The sequence below is a fragment of the Callospermophilus lateralis genome, chromosome 6 (assembly GCF_048772815.1).
Source record: "Callospermophilus lateralis isolate mCalLat2 chromosome 6, mCalLat2.hap1, whole genome shotgun sequence".
Lineage (NCBI taxonomy): Eukaryota > Metazoa > Chordata > Mammalia > Rodentia > Sciuridae > Callospermophilus > Callospermophilus lateralis.
The window spans coordinates 15,213,672-15,240,167 of NC_135310.1; the positions used below are offsets into that span (position 1 = coordinate 15,213,672).

General features: G+C 38.2%; 1 protein-coding gene across 4 annotated transcripts in view; it reads right to left on the bottom strand.

Moving 5' to 3' along the window:
- The window catches only part of Esr1 (estrogen receptor 1), a 379,003-nt gene that overhangs the window by 52,284 nt on the left and 300,223 nt on the right, over window positions 1-26,496 (bottom strand). For all 4 annotated transcript variants that reach the window (XM_076858124.2, XM_076858121.2, XM_076858123.2 and 1 more), the window contains one exon: window positions 22,629-22,767. In XM_076858124.2, the coding sequence (XP_076714239.2) occupies window positions 22,629-22,767 (139 nt within the window). The remainder of the gene's footprint in view (window positions 1-22,628; window positions 22,768-26,496) is intronic.

The following is a 26,496-nucleotide window of genomic DNA, read 5'->3' on the forward strand; positions in this document are numbered from 1 at the left end:
GTCTCTGTTGCATTTCCTCAGCTCTGATGTCTTAGCACCAAAGCAGATGTCAAAAACGTATCCTCAATGCACATGACTAACATGCATAAGTAGAGCATATAGCCTGTACTCTAATAAGACTTCACTTACAAAAACAATAGCAGGCTGCATCTGTCCTGTGTTCACACTTTGTTGACCCCTGTCATATATCGCTGTTGTATATTTCATGAACTTATTGGCCACTACTGTGCTCAATATGTGCCCACACCCAGTGGGTTGGTAAGAATGTAGTGATGAGTAGACAGGAATGTGCAAACTCAGAAGGAGCTTTACAATAATTAGAGTGGCAGACAGTTTTCAAAAGAAAGTAAGTCATGGTTAATGATAGAAAGGAGGAAGTCATGATGTTGCACTATACTACGAGAGGGGGAAACAGAGCCCCATGTGGAAGAGAAGCTTGAGAAGGCAGCGGGATATCTAACCAGATGGTGGAGAATGGATCTGGAACTCAGGGAAACTTTGGGATCAGCTTTGGGAGCTGCCAGGGGGGAATGTCAAGGGCATGGAGGGAGAGGAGAGAGAGCACCGTGGGGGAATACAGCCTAAGAGGAAGATGAGCCTGCAAAGAGCCAGAGAGGAGCACTGGGGGAGCAGAACAGCATGGGAGGAGGGCTTCGCAAGGCCAAGAGGAGGTGTCGAGAGTGTTGATGGCTCAGAGGAATCGAGGAAGATAAACATGAGTTTGTGGGCCAGATTAGGATGGTATCCTGGCTTTTTTTCCCAGCAGTCTAGGTAGCCAGGGGATGGAAGTGAAGAATGTGGATGGTGGATGTGGTCAAAGGGAGAAGACTGACCCTCCAGGCCTGGAGAAAAGTTGAAGGCTGAGATTCTAGAAGGTAATTCTGCAGTGGTTGATGATAGGGCCTAGGATGGACCAGGAGTAAAATGGAAAACTATTTTTAATAAAAGAAGAGGAAGGAGTAGGATCAATAGTAGGAAGGGGTGAGAGGTGTGGAGGAGGCTATGGAGACTACTGCCCTGGAGAAGGAGCTTCCGGTTTAAAAGACTGCGGGTGGTAGGGTTCCCAGGGACAGTTGTGCTAATGCAGAGGACAAACCAAATAACAGAAACGGGGAGCCATAAAAACACTGAGACCAAGTCCGTGTCACCTAACAAAGCACAATACAAAATGGCTGATTAAGAGTTGACAAAAGGCCTGACTTTGAAGAACAACTCAAGGTTCATTTATGGCCGACCCCAACTTTGAGGCCTTTTTCCCTGAAGACTGCTCTGAACAAAGACAATGACCAGAAGGTGGCCAGACCAGGTTTCACAGTCTCACTAGAAGGACAGCCACCTCCCTCATGCCTAACCTTCTTCCTGGCCACCTGTCAACACATAAACCTGATGGCCCGGGGCCATGTTCCTGTGTTAGTGTCCTTTAACTATCACAAGCTGTATTGCAAGGCAAAGGAGCTAAAAACAAAATAATAACTAGGAAAAATATTATTTCTCTTAGGAGCAAGTTTAGGTAGGGAATTAAAGGGCGGGGGGGGGGTGATGGAGTAAAATAAACACAAACAGGAGAGATTTTAAGAACACAGCCAGAGGATCCTCTTCTTAGAGTTATTAGGAGGAAATGGAGATGACTATGTCCTGTGATTCATTTAGAAGGATTGGATTTCAAGTGGAAATGGCTCTCGGGTCCGTTACCTTGAGAAGAGTTGCTATGAGACGGAGAGCAGTGCCAGCTTCCCCGGGAGTTTGAGGGATAAATGCTCAGAGCAACCCAGGAGCCCTTCAGAGCTGCAAACTCGTCAGCAGGCAGGCCCCAGGCAGCGCAACTCGCCTCAGAAGCTGGGAAGCAGCTCTGTGTTTCAGCTCTCTGCTTCTCTTAGCCTAAACCCGTACATAGCTACACTTCCGTAGTTGTCTTTTAAAATTTCGAAACATAAGGAGGTCTGTAATCAAGAGAAGCCAATCGATTGTGTAGGTGCCCAGTGAATAGATTTTTTTTTATCATAAAAAATTAAAAAGGCAGAGCTATTCCTTTAGTATAAAGAAGTCTATGCTCACTGAAAACAAAGAAAGAAGTATTTATTTCTCTCGTGCAGTGTCCTTGGGCGGATATTTTCAGGTTGAGGAAGAAGAGTCATTCTCCCTGAGACCTGCCTCACTGGGGCACTCACTTTCTGTTTTCTGAAGGGTGAATGCTCTGCCCTGTATCACCAGCTATCCACGCACGTCTCAGTCTATCCACAGCCACCCCCTTCCAGGAAAAAAAAAAAAGGCCCCCAGCCTTTTTTTTTTTTTCATCCCTTGTCCTTGTTTTTTACTGCAGTTTCCACAGGTGGACGTCAGCCTTGAAAGAGCCCCTGTGAGCCTGCCTCCCAACCCTGGTCACAGAGGGCAAATAAGTGATGTATCTGTTACCGCAAGGAGTCAGTCCCTCTGCGTTCACGTTGGCTCAAACTGTTGTTGTGGAAATTACACAGGAAATGTTAGATTGACCTACCTGAAGTATGTGTCTGGATTTGAGCTTCAAACACTTAGTCATATAATGTTCAATTATCTTTATTAAGCTGCCTGTCACACAGAAGTGAGACCCTGGGGGAACTCGTTGCTATTTACTTTTCTCACATCAGGGGGCTGATAGTCAAAAGCTTTCTTAAGCCAGGAGACATTTTCTAATAAATTGAATGAGCTTTAACATGCTCTCTTTTCTTATACTTTTGGGTGGTAAAGTGGAAAAAGAAAAAAAAAAAAAAGGTTAGAATGGGTTATTATAGATTCTTCTTTCAGAATGTGTAAAACACACTTCTAGGTTTGAATGGTTTACCAAAGGGAGATGGGATTCTGCACTCCTATAGATAATGATCCACTTGAGTTTGCTTGTTCAGTTTACATGGCTTAAGAGCCACAGTAAGCCCCTGGAGGAAAATTCTCTAATGGTTGTGGCTACTCAGATATCTAGCTGAAAGGAGACACAATCAATCTTTGAAGGCATCCTCATCAAGTGGGAAGAGAAGGATGAAGACCTCAGTTATTCACTTTTTGTTGGGAAGTCTTGAAAATATACAAAAGAGTTAGGAAGTTTCTCTCCACTGCCCTTCGATGAGCAACTCCAGGAACTAAAAGGAAGGCAAATGAATGAACAGAGAGTGCGCCAGGTTATGCACATGCGAGCAGGGTTTCTAGACTGATCAACAAACCACTGTTTTTCTGAAAGAAAATATGATTAACACCTCATTTGTTCATTAACTCAGTTTTAGCAGAGCACTATTTCCAGAATCCAGGATAGATGCCATTCTCTATGCTAGGCACAAGGAACAAAACGATCAGTTTTATTCATTCCTCTCTTTATTCATTAAGTAAAAATGGACTGAGTCAGAAACTGCTATGCTGCAGGCCCTGGGTTACAGGCTGAGTCCTTCTGCAGTACAGAGGTTAGTAGTAAGCTGATATTGTATGCGCACAAACACAGACACAGCGATAAAACAAATAAAACTCCTAATAAATGCCAAAGAGGGAAAGCACCCGGGATTATGAGATGGGACAACAAAGGGAACTAACTTAGATGATGGAGAAGAACTTAGGTGTCAGAGAAAGTCTTCTCGAGGAGGGACATTTAATCTTAAACTAGCAACTAGCCTGGAAAAAAATTGGGAGGAGTGGTCTCAGGAAAGATGTGTGAGGGTTTTGGAAGTAAGGAAACGCTACAGGATTTGAGAACCTGAAAGAAGGTCAACAAACTAGAGGCAGGTGATCCAGGCACTAGTGGCCCCAGGAGCTGGAGAGTTAGAGCTCATGCTATAGCCCACAGGGAGGTCACTAAACCTTGCCACCAAAAGAGGTCCTTGCAGTCTTAAGGGAAGAGTGACCGAGCTGTGCTGTTGTTCTTTCAGTTTCTGTCCTCAAGGAACAAACAGGGGAAACATTTCTAAGTCTTTATAGTAGGAAGAAAATAAAATCTACATTTCTTAACTTGTTCATTCTATTGCCAAAAGTTCTTATGCATCTAGAAACCAAAACAAAAACAAAGTGCACTGTAAAATGTTTAGGATGGATGAATCATGACCACTGAAATACCTGAAGGAAAAAGAAATATTTTTCTTCCCCTTTTCCTATTGTGAAAAACCTACCCACTCACAAAGACTTGGAATTTCCTTTCTTTTTTTTTTTTTTTTGGTACAGGATTGAGCCCAGGGACACTTTACCTTTGAGCCACATCCCAAGCCCTTTTTATTTTTACTTTTTATTTAGAAACAAGGTCTCACCAAGTTGCTGAAGCGGGCCTCACACTTGTGATCCTCCTGCCTCAGTCTCCCAAGACGCTGGGATAATAGGCATGCCTGAACTAGTAACCTGGGAATTCTCACATTGTCACCAGTTTTTTTTGGTACAAATCATGCTTTCTCTTGGCCTTAGGCTGCTAGTTTGTCAAGCCCCTGACTACCCTGACATAGAGTCAAATGGAGCAGGCATTTCATAAACAAGATCATCTCCAATTGTTGAAAGACGGAACAGGGGGAAGCAGGCAAGCTGTGTGAGGTCAACTCCAACTAGCTTGCCCTTGAGGAGGTGACAATCGAACCAAGGCCTACATGACAACATGTTTCGAGGTTATCCAGAATCCATTTTTAGGAGTGAAATGTGAAGTACTTTGCATCGGGATATGAAAGAGGTCATTATTTTAATGGTTGCTTTTAGGGGTAGGGAAATAAAATGTCTGACTCTAAAATCCAGTAAGGAAGAGCAGGAAATAAGCATGTGCAGAACAACATGAGAAATCTGAAATGGAAAGGTGGAATTACAAGTGTCCTAAACACTGTCTCCCTCCAGAATCCGTCTTTCCATGATGAAGTCAGAACCGCAAAGGTAAGTGGAGTAATAGGCTTTCCCAGAACCCAGTTCACCAAACCAGGCCCAGAATAGAGTGGAAGGAACATGGCAGGACTTCCCAATTGCCAGTCACTTCCAAATAATCCTGTTGAGTATTGGACATCTCTCCTTTCTATTGCAAATATTCTGTGGTTTTTTGTTTACTTCACTCTTTTCACTTTGTCTCCTTTTATTCTGGACAATCCTTATCTTGAGTTCTCCACATGATTCCTCCTTTGTAACTTCATTTCATGCTTCTTAATTTCAGTTTTATTCAAATAAAAATACAGAAATGAAACCACCATTTATTTAAAGGAGTGCATGCGTGAGCTGTTCCTAATGGGGTGGGGGAAGTGGAGCCATATCTTTCCATGTTCACTGCTAATTTTTTTTAAGCTCTTGCATACAGATGCCGATTTGGAGGCATATTTTAGTTTTTTCTTTTGATTTTGCAAAATTAAGAAAAGTGAAGTTACTGTGTCATGCAGCAACAGGTAGCATTATGTAACTAGGAAGGAATAGGTCTGTGTGTGTGGATTCACTGTGCTCATAAACTGTTGTGCCAACTTGGGCAAGTCATCTAACCTTCCTGGAATTCCATTTCCTCTTCTGTGGACAAGGAGCCTGGATCATATCGATGGCTTTTAACCCAATTTTTAGAAGTGAGCTCCTCCTAATAAATAACATGCAACACTCCAATTATGAAATAGAATCAAAGAACCTCTGCTCTGCAAGAACTAAAAAAATGTCCTAGATATCCCATCCCTCCTCTTTTCTTCAAGGCAACCCCTCAGCCACCTTTGTGAAAAGTCTCACAGAACCCAAGGTGGAAAGTTATCGGCCTCACTCTTAAATTCCATTCCAATTCTAAAATGGTTTAGGGTCTTTTATAAGTGCAAAGAGAATCATAAAATCCCCAAAAATGACACTTGAAACACAAACTGAATATTTTGTAGATTTGCTAACTTCTACGAGAAGGTAAACCTTCAGTAATTACAAAAGCTCCATCTCTGGTAACCAAACTTCTTAAAGTACTGCTCTTCATTCCTTTGACTTAGTATTGACCACACCTCAAAAGCTAGTTCATGATGTAATTGAGCTCCACTATAAGCTAATGTTTACTGAGTTTTTACTAGATGCTAATAAGCACAGCCTAGGGACTGAACATCTAACCATTGAATCCTTAAAATACTCCCCATGAAAGCTACTGTTATTATATTAAAAAATAAATAAAGATGAGGCCCAGAGAGGTATGTGACCTTCCAGAATCCACCATTAGTTGGTGCTCAACCTGCAGCCTGGCTCCAGTACACACTGAACACCTTTCCACCACCACCCCTTCTCCACCAGGCTTGCTGGCCCTGGTCTCTGAGGCAACTCAACTTCTCACCAGGCTGCTCTGGGATCCTCTCACCCCAGTGCATCTGAACATCAGTGGGGAGAACCAAAAGGTCGCTGATTTTCAAACTGATGTGTCAATAACGCTACAATTCTCTTTTCTGCTGGTTCCTCAGTCTGTTCAATGACTACATGGTACCAGTCCCACAGCTAAAATCTGACTTGGAACCAGATTCTTGGATTAAAGACCCTATAGCTGTTGAATCCTTTTCCTGGGTTCTTGTAGGGCACCATCTATTTGCTTGCGGTAATCTTCCTCTCTCTGCTTCTCCACCTACTGCTCTCCATTGCTACTTCTCCCACGACGAGGACATGGTTAAGTGTGCTCCACCTTGATCCCTGATTTGCCACCTATCTCGTTTTCACTGATATATCCAACCTTCTGTATATATAAAACGACCCTCTCCCCAATGTATTACATGCTCTCAGAAGATGGCAGGTCACATTTTTCTCTATGTACCTAATGCCTAGGAAAATAATGAGACTCTTAATCAACACCAATTATTAATGGTGGAGTGAGAAAGCATTGAATTGCAGTCAAGAGTCTTGATTCCTTCCACGTTCTAGTCTTGTGGCTCAAGGTCTCGTAGTGTGTATGTTAATATCGTCACGATGCTGTTCCGAGGCTACATGAGAGGCCAGGACACTCCAAACCACTAGCATGATACATACTATCAGATCGTCATCACTTAAAACTTACTTTGATCTTCTAGAAGTTTTGATTCTAAGCCTTTTTAAAAAGCAATGCAATATGAGAGAAGGAGGAGTAATAGCTCATCAATGTCTTGAGGAAACAAATAAAGATCCATTAAGTTTCACTAACAGCAAGGCCCACCATCACCCATGTGACTCCAAAGGCCAGATGAAGCCTTTCTACTCTGCCCAGAGGGTGTTTTATCTTTGCAGTCACATGCACTGGCATTTTCAGAAATAAATCACAGATTATCTGATGTCTTACATCATCCTTACTGTAAGGGGCCATGTTCTGGTTGGTTCTTTCTCTCTGTCACTTACTCTCTCCCTCTCCTTGGAAAACATTTCCAGCGCTTCCCACCTCAGGGCCTGTGGAGAGTGTAACCTTGGTCGATCAGAACAACACAGAAGAGAGTCAATGTCGTTGCTCTCAGTTACCTGAAGCTTCTTCAAGAAACAAGATCAAAGTATAATCCTGCACCTCCTCCTCCAGGGTTGGCACTGCAATAGGTCATCCCTGGAACAGCTGGCAAACAAAACCCCGGCCCATTTCTGGGCTTTTAGCAAATCATTGTCATCTTCTCCTCCGCGGCCCAGAGTATCCCCAAGGCCTTCAGGCTGCTCTCTGAGCTCCCCGACCTCCTTGATGGTTGAAATGGATTCTGAACGGAGGTAAACAGGGCTCCTCCCAGCAGTCTGGAGAGCTTCGGTCTGCAGAAAGCTAATGAAGCCCTTGAAGCAGTATGCTTCTCTTCCACCCACACTTTATTGAAATGCTTTTGAGTCTTATTGTGTTGTAATTACATGCTATAGAAAACTCGACAGACATCTATTTCAAGGATTGGGCCCATGACTCTTACTAAAACATTTCAATTCCATTTTCCTGAGCACACAGTCTCTAAATGCATCTGTGAGGGCCCTCCACAAGCATTTCCATTTCACATTTCAGAAAACTTAAAAGTGATGCAGGTTCCTGATTCAGTTGATGATGGATGTAAAGGGACTACCTTCATGAGCCCTAGGGGTTGTTTTTCCTTCCTGTTTCCCTTCCCTTTCTATAGTTTTAGGATAGAATTTTTATTTTATATATATGTATGTATATATATTAGGAAACGTAATGAAATAAATAAGCATTTCTTTGGTAACTTGTTTTCTTTTTATTTCCCTCATAAAAGCAGTTACTTTAAAGAGATAGGCTTTATCCATATTTCTTTATCCTTAGAAACATTTGGGTCTAGTTTAGGGTATAATTCCCAACCCTGAGATAAGTTTTCCTTCCAATAAAAATTTAATTTTGGCTTTCAAGTTCTGGAATTACTTTTTTCACACGATATGGAGTAGAATCGGATTTTCTTCTTTTCCTTGTCGAAAACTAGTTCCTTCGCACCCTTCATTGAACGATTTCCCTGGCACTCTCAGTACTCCTGGGGTTACAGAACAGCTTATCCTCAGAGTAGAGGTTTATTTCTGGTTCTCGTTTCTATTTCATTAGTTGATGTGTTTATTTCTATGCAAATACCATCCCGTTGTCCTAATTATTACAGCTTTATGATTTTTATAATTTAAGGGTTTCTTTTTTTTCTACCCAATCTCTCCTCAATCTTCATTTTATTCTTGGGAGCATGCAGGTGGATTCAGTTGTTAAGCTTTTCCATATTAATTTTAGAATGAATTTGAGATTTTGATTGGAAGTGCTATGAACTTATAAATCAATTTATGGATAATAAAAACATTTTCAACAATGAATCTTCCCAGTCATAAATGTAGTATAGATTTTTTTCCATATATATTTAGTGACTTTCAATAGAGGGGTATAATTTTTTAGGTTTGAGTTGCAGCTATAAAGTCTACCTGTAGTATAAAATAATGTTTTGAATTTGTTGCTGGTGTAAATAGATTTGATTTTTGTATATTGATTACCTTCTTTTAATCATTTTTATGGGGCTCAATATCAGAAATACAAAAAGTAATTTCTTATTTAAGAATGTTTTAAACAGGATATGTGAAGTCTATATGAATCATCATTCATACTTAAAAAAATGGAACTTAAAAACTTACATCCTGCTGCTGCTGCTTGTAAATGAAGAATAACCCCATAGGATTTCTATCTCATGACAAAGATAGCAAGAAACCTAAGAATGGCTTCCTCTGGGCCAATTACCTATGGATCATCAATTGTTCCCAAACAAAACACATTTCAGCCAGGAAGGAGGATCCTTTGGAAGCTCTATATATGGTTCAGACTTCTTCTAAAGACAGATATGTTATGCTTATGAGAGTTTTCAGCTTGAACTCTTTGTTAGCTGTCAGTAACAATGGGGTCTGGTGCAGATTTCAGGTTCGCGGGGACTGCCCTGACAGCTCAGCTCCCCACAGCACTGCTGTCCACAAAGCAGATGAAAACTGGAGCCTAATGTTTCAGACAGAATTAAAAACACTGAAAAAAAAATGATCAAAGCTTTTCCAAGAGCTGGTGGCATATTTCAGAAAGGGAAAGCTTAGAAAAGATATGGACAGGTAACAGGAAGTACAACAGCTGAGATATTTTAGAAATATATGGGTATCCTTTAAATGTGCCTCTGAAGAAGGAAATCAAAGCGATATAGCAAAGCAATTATTTAAGAATATAAATCAAGAGAGTCAAGAAGTAAAAGATTGCAACCTACACATTCAAGAAGCGTGCCAAGTACCTAGTGTTACTGGCCAAAAATGGTCAAAGGAGAAGCACATCTTGATTGCTATTTAAGAGAAAAACAAAAAGACCAAATCATTAATGAGGAAAAGAAAATCAAATTTCCATTCAATTTCTTGACACAGCAATACTTTATACAAAATGATTTAAAAACACTTGAGGAGAACTGTGAGCCAAAGATCTGAAATGCAGGCGAGTTTCAGCACAAAGGAATAAATAATAAGACAAATACAAATGTTATTAAACTAGACAGGAAAAGTGTTCTCATGAGCATTTCTTGGAAAAACCTACAAGAAAGAAGTTCCAAACCACCAAAAAGATTAGAGAACCATCAGAATGCGGTCTGAGGGTGGACATTAAGTATAATAATAACAGAATTGACATTAGAAATGAACTTTGAGGTGGTAGAAAATAGCATGGAAGTATTATTATAAGCTCTAGAGATATATAAAAATACATGATGAAGTGGGAAAAATAGTCATAAAAATTATTACTAGCTTACAATTACCTCATAGGCATTATCTGGAAGTAAATTAATATCATTTAATTCTGACAAACCACAAAGTAGAAGCTTAAGTATATTTAACATGATCATGCTGAACACAGACAATTCCAGTGACTAAAATTGGAAGTTAGATAGGAAATAATATTTCCTATAATAATAGTGAATGTAATCATTTGCTATAGCAGGAAATGAACCGTTTATAAAGGAAGATTTGATAGTTATTTATAAATCTAACAATCAGAACAAAAATACAAAGACTAAAACCCAAAAAAACATAATAAATCAGTCAATAAAGAGCCAAGAAAATAGAACAGTTAGAATATGAGAAATACAACTTGAACCCAACACGATGTGGTATCACTAAATATAAATCAGCTTCACTCACATACTAAAAATATTCTCAGATCGACAAGTAAACTAAAATACAATTGTAGTCTATATAAAATAGAGACTGAAAGCAAAGTTGTTCTGATGTTGAAAATAAAGAATGAGGAAAGATCTATAGAGTAAGTGAAAATAAAAAGGAACCAGGGTGGACTGGGGTTGTAGCTCAGTGACAGAGCGCTTGCTAGCATGTGTGAGACACTGGGTTTGATCCTTAGACACACATTAAAATAAACAACAACAACAAAAAAGGCATGCTGTAAATCTACAACTACAAAAAAAAAAAAAAACTTTAAAAAAGGAACAAGGATTTATGATCGTGGTATTAAGCAGGGTAAAATTCAATCCCACAAAATAATTGAATGAATCAAAAACTTTACCACACAAACAACAATAATGCATAATAGATATAAAGAAAATATAAGTATTTATGAATCATGTACCAGATTTGAAGTTTTCATTAAGCAGAAAAGACAGATTATAAGAAGATAAATAGACACAGGTATATAATATTTTACCATGTAGCCCAATGATTGAATAAACCTGCATTTCAAATATATATGGAACATTTAGAAAACCTGAAATTATAAAGTTGCATTAATAAGTTACAAAAGAATCAAAATGTAAGCCGTAGTCTTTGATTCCAAGGAAAATAGTATTTATTAATAATAAAACAAAAAAATGCTCTTCCAACCTAGAAATTAAGATATTTATCGAAGAACTATTGAATAAAAGAGAATAAAACATAAAGTGGAGGAATTTGGGGGAATGCTGATGAAAGAAAATATATATAGGAACACAGCCAAAGCAACAGTTTGAGAAAATTCTGAGGATTAATATCCTATAATATGAAATGAATTAAATATTAATTTAGAAAGCTAATGAAAAAAGCTGAAAGCAGAAAGAAGGACGTAATAAAGATATGAGTATAATTTAATGAGTTAGGAAGCAGAAAACCAGCAGAACTAATAAAACACAAACTTAAGCTAGTTCTTTGGGGAAAAGAATCAACAAAACAGGAAAATCACCAGCTGATCTAAGTTTTGTAGAAACAGCATAAATGCATAAAACGAATTATATATTGCAATAACCATCCAACCAGAGGAATTTAAAAAAACAATTAGGAATCAGTTGTCCAACTCAATACAATAAATTTGAAAACACACAAAATAGATAACTTTATCAGAAGATTCTATGTATGTATGTATGTAAGTATGTATCTATCTATCTATCACCTGACCGTGGAAAAAATAGAAAGTCTAAAGAGATCAATTACAACAGAAAAAATAAAAGTTTCCAGAGACCTTCCCTATTATAAATTTCCAGATCCAGATGGTTTCAAAAGGGCATTCCACCAGTGTTTTAAAAGATCAAATAATCCCTACTACCTAACACTTTCTATATTATAGAATATGAAAGGCAAATTTCAAACTACTTTTTAATGCAAGTAAACATAAATAACAAAAACTCTTTAAGACTACATAAAGAAAGAATTTCAAACCCAGTGTGGTGGTGCACATCTGTAAACCCAACAATCTGGGAGACTGAAGCATGAGAATTGCAAGTTCTAGGCCAGCCTGGGAAATTTAGTAAGATCCTGTCTCAAAATAAAATGTGGGGATGTAGCTCAGTGGTAGAGCACCACTGGGTTTGAATCCCAGTACTAAAAAATAAAAACAAAATAAAAATCACTCCAAACTTTGTCTGAATTTTGATGTAAACTGACAATCCTCTTTTTTTCCTAATAAAAGCACTTAACAATACAGAAATGGCTGAAAACATTTTAACATAAATATATAGGAATAAAGAAATATCAGATAGATAGATAGATACATACATACATAGAATCTTCTGATAAAGAAGTATTGCCCACAATTCATACCATTTTTACAAGATATTAGACATTAAGTATAAATAATATAAATAATCACAAGATTATTTGACACAGTTAAATAAGAAAAAATATTTGGATGCTTAGGAATTTGAAGGAAAAGGTAAAAGAATCTCTACTTGCAGATATATGACTATATATTAAGAAACCCCACTGGATTTAATGAAAACAAAATACTCTGAACAATAAAAAAAATTAGTAAAATCGTCATCTATGATAATGAATGCAAAAGTCACTTATCTACCAACATAGAGTATCCAATTAAGAGAAGCAATGAAAGAGACACTTCAATTAGTGATCTTCATTCACTATATAGTGTATGTATAGAGTATATAATATAAATATTATACTTTCATATTTTATATATTGAATTTATATGTATTTATATAAAGTAGGCAAAATTTTACATGCAAAATACTTATAAGGATATTTAAAATACTATGAAAGCCACGCCAAAAGATTTAACAATGAAAAGGCACAATTTGTCCTTGAATAGGAAGATTCCACATCATAAAGATGTCAACACTTATTCTGCAGCTCTTACAGTTGCTTATTCTGCTCTAATTTTCAAAAAACAAAAAAAGTCAACACTCCCTAAGCTAACTTATATTTACCACAATTCCAGTAAAATTATCTATAAGTTTTCTTATAGGGTTAAACAAGTTAATTTCAAAGGTCAAATGGAAAAAGAAACAGAAGAATTGCCTGTTAAACTGTGAAAAAAAAATCAAAGGGCAATATTAGAGGGATAGTACATCTAGATTTAAAACCATTTGGAGCTTCTATAAATAAAGCTATGTGATATTGATTTTTAAGTAAACAAACTTTAGCAGATAATTAAAATTTCAGAAAAAGACTTAAGTGTATAGAAAAATTTAATGTGTAATGAGGGATTCATCTCAAATCACTTGAGAAAATATTGACTTTTTTATAAGGGTGTTGGGACAACTGAATATCCTTTTGGAAACATATGAAAGTCAATCTTTATTTCACACTGTAAATCAGGAAAAATTGGTTTGAAAAGCTCCCCTTGATGCTGCAGCTGTCAAAACCAGAGGCCCCCTGCTTCCCTCACTGCAAAACATCTCAATGAGCAGGCTCATACTTCCTTTCTTTAATGTCGCCTGCCCATTTTCTCTTTCACATATCAATATAAAGTACTTCTGTTCAATACGCTATACTGTTTTTTCCTCCTATACCTTTACTGAATGTGTTCCCTTAAGGAACAATGATCCCCTCATTAACCAATTCTTAAACCCTTCCACCTCACCCCTGCCCACCTCTCTGCTCTCTAGCCTGATGCACCATCTTTTTCTTTTGAAAAGCATCCCCCCCACATGGTTGGAATTAGGGATATTTTTACTTCTACTTCTCAAAACAACTTTTCCTTAACCTCAGGCTGAAATTCTCTTTTGCCTAAAGTCCCCCAAAGTCAGCCTTTCAGGAAGTCTTCCCTCAGCCCTCTGGACTCCCCTTTCTCTATCATCTCATCTTAGTGTTGCATTCATTCCACGCTGTGACCCATGGAGGTAACTTCCAAAACCTTTATCGTCAGTTCTGACCTCTCCTTGGAGCTCCAATCTTCTGTTGGGCATCATCTTGAGGACATCTTCCCTGCACTTTAAATCTACTGTCTCCCCGAAAAAACTTCTCCGATTTGATTTCTCCAACAGCCACCCTTTCTCCTCTTTCTCCTGGCCTCCCAGTCTCAAAGCATACTTTCCATCACTGACATAAAAATTTGGACATCTGTGCTGCGTTGCATGAAGTGCCCTCAAAGTTTCCACTTTCCCCAGAGGCGCACCTGAACCTATCCAGAGGATCAATCACACACATCAGTTAAACTTGTCTTGACCAAACTCGCACAGACACATCCCTGCTTTGTCCAGGGGGTCCAGGATAGAAACCTAGGGTCCAGAGTGCCTGGGTGTACAGAGTATGCAGTAACTAACCTTCCCTTAACAAATCAGTGTGTTTGTTGCATGATAAAGATGCCAATGACGAAGTTAGGATGGATCTTGCATTACACCAATGGAGAATGACAAATAAGCAAGCAGGTTATAGAACTGGTTCTCAGCGGTGATATAAGACACTGACTGTTTCTAACATTTCTTTTCTATTTGATAAAATGAAGATGCAGGGAAAATGACAAATAGGAATACTAAAAGACTTAATAAATGTCTCCAAAATCATCAAAAAGAAAGTTCATCTTTATCCTTTGCATTAGAAGCCCACAGGGGATGTCAATAATATGAATAGAAACTGGGACTTAATTATAGACCACAAGGACATGTAACCATGACACTAATAATAAAGACAATTTCAACTTTTAACAAGAAATAGACATTCTAACTCCATTTACCTTGAAGTCAAACATTCATCCACTCATAAAATTAAGAGCTGGTGTCACAGAAAAACATCATAGCCTGGCCAGCCTTAGCATATGCAATATTTCAAAGATGTATATGTATGTATTATGTGTGTGTGTGTGTGTGTGTGTGTATGAAGTAGCTTGATTATTCCTGCATAATATTTGTGATTTACATAGTATTGGTTTAATATAAATGTTTATTTTAAAATAGTATATTTATAGGCAAGAATAATGTATAATGAGCATAATTATGCTAAATATTCCACCTGGGATTATCAAGAATGTATCAGTACAACAATGCAAGCATAAATCAGGGGTTGGTTTGCACTTAGAAACCATAGCCATTAAAAAGTGACGAAGGAAGACAAACAGACATGAATGAGGTAAAGTGTGGCAAGCTCCTGCTTTTGATTGCATTCATTTACTTACAAATATTAATCCACTACTGCACACTAAATTCCCTCAGGGCAGGTCTGCCTCATACCCATCTCCTTTTTTTGTGTTCTCTAGTATCATGCAGAACCCTATGGATGTGCTGGTGTTCAGTAAATGCCTAATGGGTTGAACTATACTGAATTCTAACCAACACAGACTTGCAATTGGCTCTCTTCCCTTATAGCTGGATTTTAGCAACTCATTTAAAAAAATGAGAATGGCCACACTGGAGTGCGGTGCAGTGGTAGGAAGGTTGCCTAGCATGCAAAATCCTTGAGTTCTATCCCCGCACTGCACACATGAAAAAGGATCTTTCCATTCTTAACAGGAAGAGGTATCTGTAATAAAAGCAGCTATGCAGCATAAGGGCAAAAGCCTGGATTATCCCAGTATAGAATCTGTGATTTCAATAGTATGAATATATTTGAAAATTAACTGTCAAAATACTATTTTGATTATATCTAATCAATTTAGCTGATATTTAACTGCTACTAATAAGTGGAAGTGAAAAATAAAGTAGTGTATAAAAATGTAAGAAAAATAAAATTAACCTCCTACACAGGATTAATTCTTGAGTTGGAATTAGGCCTTTTCCCCTGGAGTAATTGTATGTTGAGTGGATACTTACTGTTTACAGGCTTAGGATTTAAAGATTTGTGGCTTAGCAAATTTTATAATGTTGCTCTTTTGTTTTTAAGGAGAAACTTTGCTTTCAATTTTTTATTTTCTACCTCTTTCCAATAGAACACATTCAAGTACTTTCATGACTGATGATCTTGTTGATCAAGTTGACTTTTCCTGAAATACCAATATGGGTATTTATGTGCCTGTGTGTTTAATATCTTTATTGAGATATGTTCGTGTCTTAACAACGATGTGTTGAAAGTGTATAAATTCAACTGACTTTTAGTCCAATAGATATTTTGATTCATCTTCAATCAGAAATACCAGTAATATTGGATGTTGGACTAATTTCTCCCTTCTTTGACCTCAATAGTTCTCCTTTTCAGTTTACAGTTTTATATTCCCAGAATCTGTCAAGGTATTAAACCAGAGTTTTAAGAATAGATCAACTGGCACAAGCTTCCGAGTGATTAAGGGCTCAGAACGACAAACAATAGATCCAGGGTTAAATTATAAACTGGTTATAACTTCATATATTCTTATACAATGAATGAACTATAATGTAGAAGATAACCCAGAACAGGACCGTACACATTCAAGAAGTTAAATGAACATTGGCTTCCTCTCTTTTCTTTTTGCATCCAGTTCTTAAGATGGAGAGGAGAAAGGTTATGAAAGATTAAAGTATTTTTAAATTGACAAATGATAATTATACATCTTTGCAGGTGTGCTATGATCTATTGGTGCATAGTATAATGATCACTCATGTCTGAATGGGGCAAAGGGCAATGCAAAGCACACCGTACTCCTGGCATGTAGAGGGGGAATCTGGCAAAGCTCCTGGCTTTACGGAACTGCCTCCTGCCCCAGGCTGGCTTTGCTGACAGGTGGATGGCTCACTGCACACCCCCACAACCTGCTCCCCCATCTACCCACTGTGTGAGGTCTCTCTTTAGCACAGCACACACTTCTTGGAGGGGCAATTTTGACAAGGGAACATAAAGAGAGATCCTTCCCTTTCTACCCCCAAAACACGTGTGGATGGATTACATTCTGAATTCATCAACAAGTTATTTCAGAACTTCATATTTTTATTTCTTCCAAGTTAAAAAACCTGCAAAGAATTAATGAAGCTGTAAAGACATGGGAGGGAGGGTGTGGGGGAAGCCAATAAAATTATTGCTGAAAGCATTATTTTGTTGTTGTTGTTGCTGCATGTTTTTATTTGCATTTGTTTCTGAAATATTTACAAAAAACAACCTAAAATAATAATGTTCAAAAATTACTCTCTTTTCAATTTAAAATGAATCTATCATCAGAAAACAGTTTGCTCTTTAAATGTTCTCTCTGGTGGAGCAACCTGTTTTTTCCTTAAGGAAGAGAACTCATTCCTATTTCATGCTTACGGGTTAAAGAACTTCTGTTGTCCATCTCTATTCCCTGCAGGCAGAGCCTCCTGATGGAAGAATAGTGGAAAGAGCTAGATCAACAACCCTCTGGCCAAAGGCTTGGTTGAGGCAATATTCTGTTTGTCGAATTTGGTCTCTGCTTTTCAAATGCATGAATCTTTTTTTTTTTTCCTCTCTGAGAGTGAATAAGAATCAAAAGAGAGTGCTTTGGCTTCACTGACAAATCCACAAATATTTCTCAGAATTTGTTAGCATGGATGGCGCCAGCAAAGCAGTATTAGCCAGCCCCTTGATGGCTGGACAGTCCTACTTAACAGCCAATTTACATTGCTTCCTCTAACATCCTATCTGCCTTGTGGACGTAGTAAACTTCATTCCTGCAAAAGTGAAGAGACCTCACAACAAATGAGTCATGATGAGTGCCTCCGCTCCAGTTTTTGATCTGTATTTTTTAGTATGAGCACTCAAGCAGGACTAACTGAAGAGGCTCATTCCTAGTAGACGCGGAGGGAGTATTTTGTGTTTTCTAGTGCCAAACACACACCAAAGAATTAGGTACTAGAATGAAAAATGAGTTTTCTCCATTTTCTGATTATTTTCACAGGCATTTCTATTATCTTTAACTTTCTTCTTCTAAGACACACACACACACACACACACACACACACACACACACACACATAAACACAGCCTAAGGAAAATTACTAAAGAAATTACTGGGTTCTTTATTTACATTTTATTAAACCTTTACTTCTTGGTTTTCATAGGAAAAAGTGACAAGGACAAGTTAAGAGGTTGGCCCTCACTGCTGCAGGATATAGGAAAGAACTGGAAATTGAAGGCAGGCTAAGCTGGGTAAGGATAAAATTAGCCTTCAAGCATATGACTACCAGGAAATAATAAACTACCAGAATCAAGATACCCTGAGTTGTCATCGGGGAGTAAATCAAGCCATAACTCTTTTCTAAAGGACACAAGATAGCAGGGAGGGCAATCCAGCAGGTTTTATAGCCCTATGCCCACCAACCCCCCATTTGCCAATTCAAACATTTGAGTAATTACAAAAGGCTGGGGTGTAGTCTACCCTTCCGATGGCTTTGTAAGACACAAATGCCAGATTCATAAAAAAGATTTGAGAAAACAGGGCATCGGTATAATTAATCACAGATAAAACTCTGTCTCCAGTTAGTAGCATTGATGACCCTCATGTTTAAAGGGCCATTGTGACTTTAGGCTTGATCTTTTCCCATTTCTACGTAAATGAAAACAACCCCTGGAGATGGCCAACCTCAGCGGACCTTTCCAAAGTGGCATCAAAGCCTGAGACGGAACAAAAAGGGTGGTGCCAACATTTGTCTTCTGCCTCCCAGCTCTCCCTCAACCTCAGAGCTTTGAAAATTATGGATGTCTCTAAAAGGGCAATGGGAAGATAGAGGTGACTTGTGCTAATCAGAGGGTCCAGTGCTCTCAAAGGGGTTGGGAGCTTATAGAAAAAAGCCATGTGAACCCTGTTCTCAGTCACCACTCAAAAGCCATCTTCCACACATATAAAGTTTCAGATGGGCTGCTGATTGAAATACTTTTTTTTTTTTTTTACTGTTCTCTACCTATCAATGTCATCAAAAGCAGCTATCCTCAAACACTAAGAAGTTAATTTACATTATATTAAAATTTAATAATATTTATGTGCATGTTAATGATTAGAAGACTACAGAATTTTTTATATTCTAGATCATATCTTACTGTTTATATTTTACATGAATTTCTATATACCTTTTATATTTATTTATACATTTTAATCATCATTAACATGTACCTAAATATTCTTTTTCTTTCCTTCTTTCTTTTATTTTTTGCACTTTACCACTGAGCTACATCCTCACCCCCTTTTATTTTTTTATTTTGAGACAGGGTCTAGCTAAGTTTCACAGACTGTCCTTGAACTTGTGATCCTCCTGTCTCCGGTAACCTAATCACTGGGATTATAGGCATGCACCACCATCCCTGGTCCTAATTATTCTTAAATTTAGTAATACTAAGAATTATACTCCATAGTGAGGCCAGTTATGGGGGAAAAATATTTTGCTCATCCGTATTTAGAATTTAAAAGTTGTACAAGAGGGTTGTGGAGTATAAGCAGAAGTATAGTTACAAGTCAAATGCATTAATACATTTAGAAAGTCCTTCCATAACAGAAGGATACTTATTCTGCAAAATTTATAAAGGAATAAGCCAGGAATTGATGAGTAACGATGAACAACAAGAAAATAAACTTGATGACGATAACAGATGACATGGTTATCTGAAGATGTGGATCCTCCTTCTGATTCTGCTATGAGCTACCTGGTTGACTTGGCCTGTGCCGTTAGCAAACATTTATTGGGGATCATGGAACACTTTGCATGTTGGAGGTGACACAAAGATAAATAACATTTGGTTCTGGACCTTGAAAAGTTTATGAGCTGGTATGGAAGATAAGAAATACAACCATAGCTAACATCTGGCAGGATGAGAGAAGTCCAATTCAAACACATGAGATTGTAGACAGAGGAAAGGATAATTTCTGTCTGAAGAGAAGAGTTTGAAGGAAGGTTTTATGGAAAAGCAGTTTCTGATTGAGCCTCATGGAATGCATAAGTGTCTGACATGAAACTCAAGGAGGAAGGTCTCTCAGAAGCAGTGTGTGAAGTTGTGTTCACAGTTCTCACGCCAAGTTCAGCCACCAGATGTCTTTAGCCTGGGCAAGGTCACCTAATCCCCAGCACTCTTCTTTGGACTCTCACCTCCTAGCCTTCATCATTTACATCATTTGACTGGCTCTGCAGACATTTGGGATTGTGACCACTTGTACTAGAGATGTGGAATTTTTGAGATAAGGAGCCTACATAGTACTTCCAAAAGAATAGACAGAGCCAACAGTAGCTGAGTCCAGAAGCTTCATGCTTCTAGCCGTGCCTTGGGAAGTAGTTTCTGGTATCACTATGGAGGAGAAAAAGAGGGGTGGGGGGCCAATAAAGAGAGACAGTCAGGGAGGTGATTCATCTGAGGACGAGACCACCAGGACCTGAGCTGAGGCAGTAGAATGGAGACCAAGGAGGCTTTGGATTCTGGGTATTCTTGAAGGAGGAAGTGGAATCCATCCTTCATTTAAATTTATAGCTCCAAGGTCTAGGTAAATATGTCATTAAGAGAGGAAAAAGAAAGGAACAGACTTGATGAGGAAGATCAGTTCTTCATTTTGAGATGTGATGAGTCCGAAGGGCTTATAGGACATTGAAGTAGGAGGGTGTAGCTGTGGTTCTCAACCAGGTTCACACACACACATCGCACACAGTAGAGGTATGGAAATGTATGGAGATGGTATTGGCTGCCATATCTGGGAGGGATGCAACTGGCAATTAGCACTAGAGTCCAGGGGTGCTGTAAATATTCTACAAGGCACAGACAATCCCTTGCCCACAAGAGAGAATTACCCTGGACATCAACAGGGCAGAGGTGGAGAAATCTTAGTCTAGAGGTAATAGAAACTTCTAACCTGGATTTTTTGAGAGTAGACTAGATACAGATGAGAACTTTGAACCCCTCACCCTTCTGTAGGAGATGTGAGAGAAGACTAACCACTTTAGAAGTATATACAAAGGAAAGAAAGTCAGGGACTAATCAAATCCTAGGCAACTTCACTTCACCGGCAAGATGAGTTCAGTGGGTTGACATAACGGCAAAGGTTCTTTCACATTCAAAATACAATGATTTTATGACATCCTCAGCAACTGTGAACCGAAAAAGATAGACATAAAGGAGGATGGAAATCATGGAGCAGATCAGTTCAGCCATGAATGTGAAGACACACTGTGATCTGTAGGAGGGAAATGTTATATATTGTCTAAAATTTTCATCTGCAAATTTGATATAGAACCACACTATTATAGGGCAAGAAATTTAATACAAAAAAAGGAGACAGATGCAAAAGAAAAAAGGAAAGATAGCAAAAAAGTAAAAGAGAAATGAAATAGGGAGGGGAAATGACAAAAGACCAGGAAAAGAAGGAGAAAAGAGGAAGGGACAGGAGAGGAGAGGAGAGGGGAGGAGAGGAGAGGAAAGGAGGGGAGGGGAGGAGAGAGGAGGAGAGAGGAGCCTAAAGACATCCTCTAAAGTCTGGGAGAATACAGTATGAAACAGTTATGCATATGGTTCCAAGGAATAAGACTAGCGGCCATTCTTAACAAATTTGTGAAACTGTGATACTAGAATATGGTCTAAGGACAGCAAAATCTGCTTCTTGAGTGGTGTCATCAATGTTTTTCAAAAGCTAAGTTCACACAACATGACAAAACAATGCCTTGCACAATATTCTCACTCTTAAATTTTGCTGTAACTCCACTCCAGTGGGCTTGGTGAGTAGAGCAAGCCCAGAGCAGGGCGACCCTGGAGAGGTGGTACAGCTCTCCAAAGCAAATGGAGGATAAGTTTGCAACAAACAAGAAGATGGTCCTTTCATACTCAAATCATCCTGTAGCTTTGAAAGACAAGGTGCACATGAAAACAGCAAGCTAAAGTAGCCAACCATAGAGCCAGGAGCCAGAAAGACCTTGAGTTCAAGTGCCAACCCACCATCCACTGGCTCCTGCTGACTGCAAGCCAGGGGATGTCTCTGAGCCTGGACTTCCCTTCTCTAAAACATGGATGATAAGCCCCTGCCTCCCATGAGCTCTATGACAATTGGATGAGATATCAAATGTAAAGGGCTCAGGCCAGCAGCTGGTGTGGGTGGTGACTGTCCCCAGTAGCTGCTGTTAAGTGACATATAAATCCCATTACGCTAATCAATGACCGAAAGAGAAAAACAGTAGGATCCACATTCCAAGGCAACCAAAGTACAAAACATTAGAGAAGGTAATGCATTTGAAAACTGAAATGAATTTGTAGAACTGGAAGTGGCTTTCAGAGCTCTCTTGTCAAATTTCCTCATTTTATTGATAGGAAAATTGGGAGAGGAAATGAAAAGGCTATTGTGAGTTGAATATACATGCACCAAAAAAAGGTCTTAATTAAAGGGAGGTTATTCAAGTTCAGCCACCAGATGTCTTTAGCCCGGGCAAGGTCACCTAATCCCCAGCACTCCTCTTTGGACTCTCACCCACTAGCCTTCGTCATTTACATCATTTGACTAGCTCTGTAGACATTTGGGATTGTGACACTTGTAATGGAGATATGGAATTTTTGAGATAAGGAGCCTACATAGTACTTCCAAAAGAATGGATAGAGCCAACAGCAGATATATATGTATATATAAATATATATATCTGAAAGAATAAACCAGGAAAATAAAGGATGTGCTTCTCCTAAGACAGAGCCAAGTCACTCACCTGTCCAGGAGCAAGTTGGGAGCAAACAGTAGCTTCCCTGGGTGCTCCATAGAGCGCCAGACAAGACCAATCATTAGGATCTCTAGCCAGGCACATTCCAGAAGATGGACCTGATCGTGGAGGTTCAAATCCCCAAAGCCTGAAACATGACAAGAAAAAATAAACTCTGCTGAGTAAAAATGAAAAGCATTCATACTGGTGGAATCAATGCAACCAGGGATTGCAACCATTTGACTGTGTTTTCTATTAGATGGAATTAAGCATAATAGAGGCACACCGTATAGGAATGTCAAGGAACTATTACTTAAACCTAGCACTATGAATAAATTTGTTGTGGTTTTAAGTTTTTTAATGACTTAGTGTCACATCTACAGAAATACATAAACTTATATAACCCACTTAGCTTTCTGTACTTAGTAATGAAGCTTAAATGCTTTCTACTTTATAAATTTTTTATTTGTTTTAATTAGTTATACATGACAGTAGAATACATTTATGCACTTTGATACACCATACACAGATAGGATACAATTTCTCATTTTTCTGAGTGTACATGCTGTAGAATCATACTGGTCATTAGTCACATATATACATAAAGTAATAATGTCTGTTTCATTTACTGTCTTTCCTCTCCTCACATCCCCTCCCCTCCTGTCCCTTCATTTCCCTCTACCTAACCTAAAGTGATGCTATTCTTCTCTAGTGCCGCACCCCCTCTTATTGTGAATTAGCATCTGCATATTAGAGAAAACATTTGGCCCCTAATCTTCTGGGATTGACTCATTTCACTTAGCATGATATTCTCCCACTCTATCCAGTTACTGGCAAATCCCATAATTTCACTCTCCTTTAAAGCTGAGTAATATTCCATTGAATATGTATACCACATTTTCTTTACCCTTTCATCTATTGAAGGACACCTATGTTGGTTCCATAGTTTAGCTATTGTGAATTGAGCTGCTGTAAACATTGATGTGGATGCATTACTGTAGTATGCTGACTTTAAGTCCTTTGGGTAGAAACTGAGGAGTGGGATAGCTGGGGCAAATGGTAGTTCCATTCCAAGTTTTCTGAAGAATCTCTATACTGCTTTCCATGGTGGTTGCACCAATTTGCAGTCCCACCAGCAATGTATGAGTGTACCTCTTTCCCTACATCCTCGTCAACACTTATTGTCGCCTGTATTCTTGATGATTCTGGCAGGAGTGAGATGAAATATTAGTGTAGTTTTGATTTGCATTTCTCTAATTGCCAGAGATCTTGAACACTTTTTCATATATTTGTTGATCAATTGTATTTCTTCTTCTGTGGAGTGTCTGTTCAGTTCCTTAGCCCGCTTATTGATTGGGTTATTTTGAGTTCTTTATATATCCTAGAGATTAATGCTTTATCAGAAGTGCATGTGACAAAGATTTTCTCCCAATCTGTGGGCTCTCTCTTCACGTTAATTGTTTCCTTTACTGAGAAGAAGCTTTTCAATTTGAATCCATCCCATTTATTGATTATTGTTTTTTACTTCTTATGCTTTAGGATTCTTGTTAAGGAAGTCAGATCCTAGGCCAACATAGTGAAGATTTGGGCCTACTTATTCTTCTATTAGGCACAGGGTTTGTGTTGATTTTTGTTTAGGGTGAGAGATAGAGGTTTAATTTCATTTTGCTACATATGGATTTCCAGTTTTGCCAGAATAGGCGATCTTTTCTCCAGTGAATGTTTCTGGCACCTTTGTCTAGTATGACATAACCAAAATTCTATTCTGAACCATTGGTCTACAAGTTCTATTTTGGTGCCAATACCATGCTACTTTTATTACTACAGTTTAAGGTCTGGTATTGTGATGCCTCCTGCTTCACTTTTCTTGCTAAGGATTGTTATTCTGAGTCTCTTACTTTTCCAAATAAATTTTATGATTGCTTTTTCTGTTTCTATAAAGAATGTTATTGGGATTTTAATAGGAATTGTACTAAATCTGTATAATGCTTTTGGTAGTATGGCCATTTGGACAATATTAATTCTGCCTATCCAGGAACATGAGAGATCTTTCCATCTTCTGAGGTTTTCTTCAATTTCTTTCTTTAGTATTCTGTAGTTTTAATTGTAGAGGTCTTTCACCTCTTTTTTTTAGATTGATTCCCAGGTATTTTATTGTACTTATGACACTTTTAATAGCCCTATTTGGCTGCTATTCATTTGTGCTTCGTTGAAAATACTAAGGTGCAAGAAATTTAAATTACTTGTCTTATACCATACAGAAACTGGCATTCAGGTAGGACCAAAGTCATTAAACATCTATTTTTTCTTCATATCTAAAAGATCATATCATATGATCTTCTTTCATGATATGTCGAAAACTCAAGAAATAACACGTAAGTAAGTCACTTGGGAGAATGAAACAGATGATTAAAGGTGACATTATGATTACTTTTGGTAAAAAAAAAAAACATTAAAATGTGCCCTTTTTCCAAATTGTTGATTAGGATATTAAAGCTTTTTTCAATCATTAATGACAAATGCTGGATGCCCAATATAACAATAAGGAAGAGGAGGAGGATCAAAGATGAAAAGGTGGCAAAGGAGAAGAAAATAGAGGAAGAAGAAGAGGAAGAAAGAAAGACCAGCTTATGAGTGCCTTACTGTAAGTTAGAGGCAGTGCCAAGTGCTTCCTGTACTTGGTCTTTCTCATTTTTATTAATACAATACCCAGAAGAGGTGGGAAATGACACCCCTATTTACAAGATAAGAAAACAGATACTCAGAGATGGGAATGTAATCTCCAGTGCTTGTGCCCTTGATCACAATTAACATGACCTCTTCTGAGCTTTCCTTAATTATAGAATTTGAATTGAATGACCAAGTAAATCTAACCACACACATAAGGATAAATTAGTGACAGGGAAATTAAATGAAGACACGGTCCAAAAAGTTTTTTGTTTCTCAGATCAGCTTCCTGTTCTTTGGCCCCGGGGCGCAGTGTATTTCCTTCTTCTTGCTCCTTACCCTCAGCTCTGTTCCCACTTATCCATGAGAATGGCTATATAAATCTTTTTTTAAATGTTCTCTTCTTTTTTTTCTTGCTATTTCTGCATTTCAATTAGCAATCTAATATTGCATTAATTGAAAAGTCAAAATGTAAGATGATTTCCTTAATTAGTCAAATATAAATGATCTGCCTAATGGATATTTCTTCTCGAGGGTCTTGGTGTTATCCACAGCTCAGCCTTAAATAATTAGCTCATATTTGTACATGTCTAGGCATTGTATAGCACGTAATCCTCATCACCAAATAAGTGAGATCCAGATACAGAAACTTAAGCCTGAAACAAACCTCACAGCCTATGTCCCCTTTCTTGCCATCATCTCATCATCAAACCTAATCCATTAGTCTTCCTCTCCTCTCTGTTCCTACAGTTAACAAAGTCAATTCCTAATCACCTCTTGCCTTTTTGTATGACTTCCCTATTACTCTAATGCTTAATCATGATGTTCCTTGTATGGATAGTTGATTCCTTCTCTCGTGGAGTGGATTATTGAATCACTAAGTACACATTTATCCTATCATTGGACATTTCTATTGTTTCCAGATTTGAGTTATTACAAGTAAAACTGTCATGAGCAATTTATGTATCAGTTTTGGTGTGGACATATGCTTCCATTGCTCTTGGTTAGATATTTAAGTGTGCAGTGCTTCTTAGAAACTGCCATACACTTTTCAAAATTGGTCGTACCACTTTACATTCCCACCAGCAATACATGAGAACAGCAGGTGTTCCGCATCCTTGCCCATATCAGTGTGGTCGGTCTTTTTCATTTTAGACATTCTAATAGATATAAAGGTATAACAATGACATTGTGGTTTGATTTGCATTTT